This window comes from Scylla paramamosain, chromosome 48 (genome assembly GCF_035594125.1).
Source record: "Scylla paramamosain isolate STU-SP2022 chromosome 48, ASM3559412v1, whole genome shotgun sequence".
In the NCBI taxonomy this organism is placed as follows: Eukaryota; Metazoa; Arthropoda; class Malacostraca; order Decapoda; family Portunidae; genus Scylla; species Scylla paramamosain.
Genome location: NC_087198.1, coordinates 6,349,599 through 6,352,902, shown reverse-complemented (window position 1 = coordinate 6,352,902; position 3,304 = coordinate 6,349,599). Strand labels below are relative to the sequence as shown.

General features: G+C 37.6%; 1 protein-coding gene across 1 annotated transcript in view; it reads left to right on the top strand.

Annotated features, from left to right (window-relative positions):
• Positions 1-1,842: 1,842 nt before the first annotated feature.
• The window catches only part of LOC135095243 (serine/threonine-protein phosphatase 6 regulatory ankyrin repeat subunit C-like), a 23,731-nt gene continuing 22,269 nt past the window's right edge, over positions 1,843-3,304 (top strand). The window contains exon 1 of the mRNA XM_063996026.1: positions 1,843-2,895. Within this exon, the coding sequence (XP_063852096.1) occupies positions 2,755-2,895 (141 nt within the window). The 5' untranslated portion in view covers positions 1,843-2,754. The remainder of the gene's footprint in view (positions 2,896-3,304) is intronic.

Here is a 3,304-nt window from a genome sequence, read left to right as displayed (position 1 = left end):
AAGACGCTCTGTTGTCAGTAATTTCGGAACAGTTTCCTATGGAGGCTGAGCTTAATCGTGTTTCTTCTACAAAATTCTTAGGAGTTATTATTGATGAAAATTTTAACTGGAAAAAGCATATACAATCGGTGTGCTCAAATTTATCAAAAACTTGTGGAATTTTATTCAGAATTAAGTACAATGTAACAAGTGAAGCCTTACGCAGCTTATATCATTAATTATGTTATCCATACCTTATTAACTGTTCATTGATCTGCGGCTGTACTTGGCCTACAGTTGTGAATGATGTCTTTGTAGCACAAAGGAAAATAGCAAGAACCATTGTCTTTAAAAGTAAATACGACTCCACCGACTTACTGTTTAAGGACTTAAATATACTAACTTTTGACCTCTTAAAGAAATATTTCATAGCGCTGACCATATATAATAATGTTAATGGTAATGATTCAAATAGCATAATGTCTAATGTATTCCACCATAGCCAAGGTACCCGAGGAAATCGTAATAATATGATTTGCCCACAGGCAAGAACTAGTCTGTATACATTTTTCCACACACTGTGTTGCTCCTAAAGTATGGAACGTATTGCCTGACGATAGAAAAAGAAAAAAAAAGGTTTTTCAATATTTTCAAAAGTAAAATGAAAAAGTTCCTATTTAATAGTCTAAGTCAAAACTAGGATCTGTAATAAAGTTTTAGTATTTTTTTACACATGAATGATGTAGCTTGTTACAAACATAACTTATCTTAAGGATATTAGTTCCTAAAAAATGGTGCAATAATATTATTTCTTTTCTACTGTTCTATATGATTTGTATTGTTGCCCTGCCCTCTATATAAGTTGCATTTATATGTATATCACTCCTCTGTCTGCTAGGGAGCCTCGGCTCAGCGGGCTAGTGCCCCATTAATCATGTAATGCTTCTTCTCTGTAAAAAAAAAAAAAATGCTACTCTGGACAATAAACAATCAATCAATTAAATTTTAAAAAAACAAACAAAATTAAGTTAGCAGCTGGAGGGGTAAGAAAAACTGGCGGAGACATCTCAGAACACCTAACTTCATAGAAGCTGTTTTAGCTAGAGAGGAGATGTGAAGTGTCCAGTTCAGATTATAAGTAAAGGACAGACCGAGGATGTTCAGTGTAGAAGAGGGGGACAGTTGAGTGTCATCCTCTTCGACACTGAACATCCTCGGTCTGTCGTTTACTTATAAAGGACAGGTGTGTGTGTGTGTGTGTGTGTGTGTGTGTGTGTGTGTGTGTGTGTGTGTGTGTGTGTGTGTGTGTGTCACTTGGGTGTTTTTACAATGCCGTTTCCCTGATCCAGAGGGGTGAGATGGTACCTCTCTTTGAACAGCCTGTCTGTTGTCCGCCTGTTGGGACTGGCTGGGTTCTGAGCACAGCAAGGGACCTGCGGTAAATTTGTGTGTGTTGGCTTTTATTTTCAATATCCTTTCTTTTGTTTTTCAGTGTGCTCCTTTTTCTTTCTGTTTTCTTCATTATGTATGTTTTTATTTGGATTTCAGGAGTGACATTTTGTTTTCTACAATTAGCATGTATTGTCATCTTATTGGCCGAGTCTACCTTGAAAAGGAACACGTTTTCTTAGTGTCCCCTATGTTCCGGTTACCTGCCTTGCGGACATTATTCTTAATATTGGTTATAAGTTAGTGTAAGGCTTATTTACTCATTTTATATCATGTAGTATTATTCTCTTCATAATTTAAGTTCTCTATATCTTTGTATGTATAAGGGAGGAAATATTTTGAGGTGGAGATGTGTTGAAACAAGGGGAGATTGAGCGGGCAACGACACATTCCAAGGAGGGGAACACAGAGCGCCTTAGGTCGTGAGGTAGAACGGAGAGGAGGCGTCTCTCAGGGACGTCACGTCTTGTGAGGTGTGAGGAGAGGAAATATGGGAATTATCGTTTGGGGACGCGGTGATGGCGTCTGAGTAAATTCCGGCGGATGAGGGAAATAATTCAGTGGGTGGTGGAGGAGTGGGCGGTGGAGGTGTAAATGGGTTGTGGTCCTGTGTGAAGTGACGAGAACGTCATATATTAACGTGTACTACCTCATGTTGCTTGTGAATTATCATTAGTATCAATATATGTGGTTGTAACATAGAACAATCGTATTTCCTACCCCCCCAACACTGATCTGGTATTTGAGGTGATTCCAGGTGTGCTGCGTTAAGGTAAGCGTACAATGAGAGGGTGTAACTCTAGCGATTTCCGATAGGTCGGGTAGGCACTCGAAGCCTTTAAAAATCCAGACCTTTAAAACTTTCCTGGATCAGTGTTCCGTCCACTTTCTTGGAGAGATAACCGGGATCGTACGATCGTAAGTGAGTAGCGATCGTAACAGTATATAACAATGATTTATGAATGAGTAGCTATTCTTTATTCAAAATAGAGACACTACGTTCAGTTACATATTCTGAGTCATACAACTACATAAAAGACCTTTTTTTTATCGATCTGAGAGAGAGAGAGAGAGAGAGAGAGAGAGAGAGAGAGAGAGAGAGAGAGAGAGAGAGAGAGAGAGAGAGAGAGAGAGAGAGAGAGAGAGAGAGAGAGAGAGAGAGAGAGAGAGAGAGAGCACGTTTATTAAAAAAAAAAAAAAGAAGTCACTAGAGGGTGCATGACCTTAAGAAAACATGAATCGAAAGGACTGGTGTGTTGTAGCTTGGACACCTGAGAGTGGCCAAGGCTGTGGTGCAGGTGATTCAGGCGACACCAGTGTTCTAGAATGTACATGTTGTGTGATCTGTCTCTGTGTCTACTGGCAGGTTACCTCAGAGCAACACACGCCCCACATCCCACCATGGCATCCAATCCACATCACCTCGTGAAAGAATTTCTTGAGGCAATTCAACACCACCCAACAGCGGTAAGGAGGGAGCGCTATCATTATTTTTTTTAATAATAATAATAATAATGATAATAATAATGATGATAATAATAATAATAATAATAATAATAATAATAATAATAATAATAATAATAATAATAATAATAATAATAATAATGATAATAATGATAGTAGAAGAAGTAATGGTATTTTTATAATTACCTATATATCATCGTTTTCACCACAAAAAAAAATAATTATGAGAAAAATAATTATTATTATCATCACTTTTCACCTTGATTTCCTTGTTATATTATTCTATAATTATAGTTATCATTATCATCATAAACATCTTTAAAGTCTTTCTTCCTTATCATCACCGTCCTTTCATCATCATCAGCACCATCCTCATCACCACCATCATCATCATCAGCACCATCATCATCAC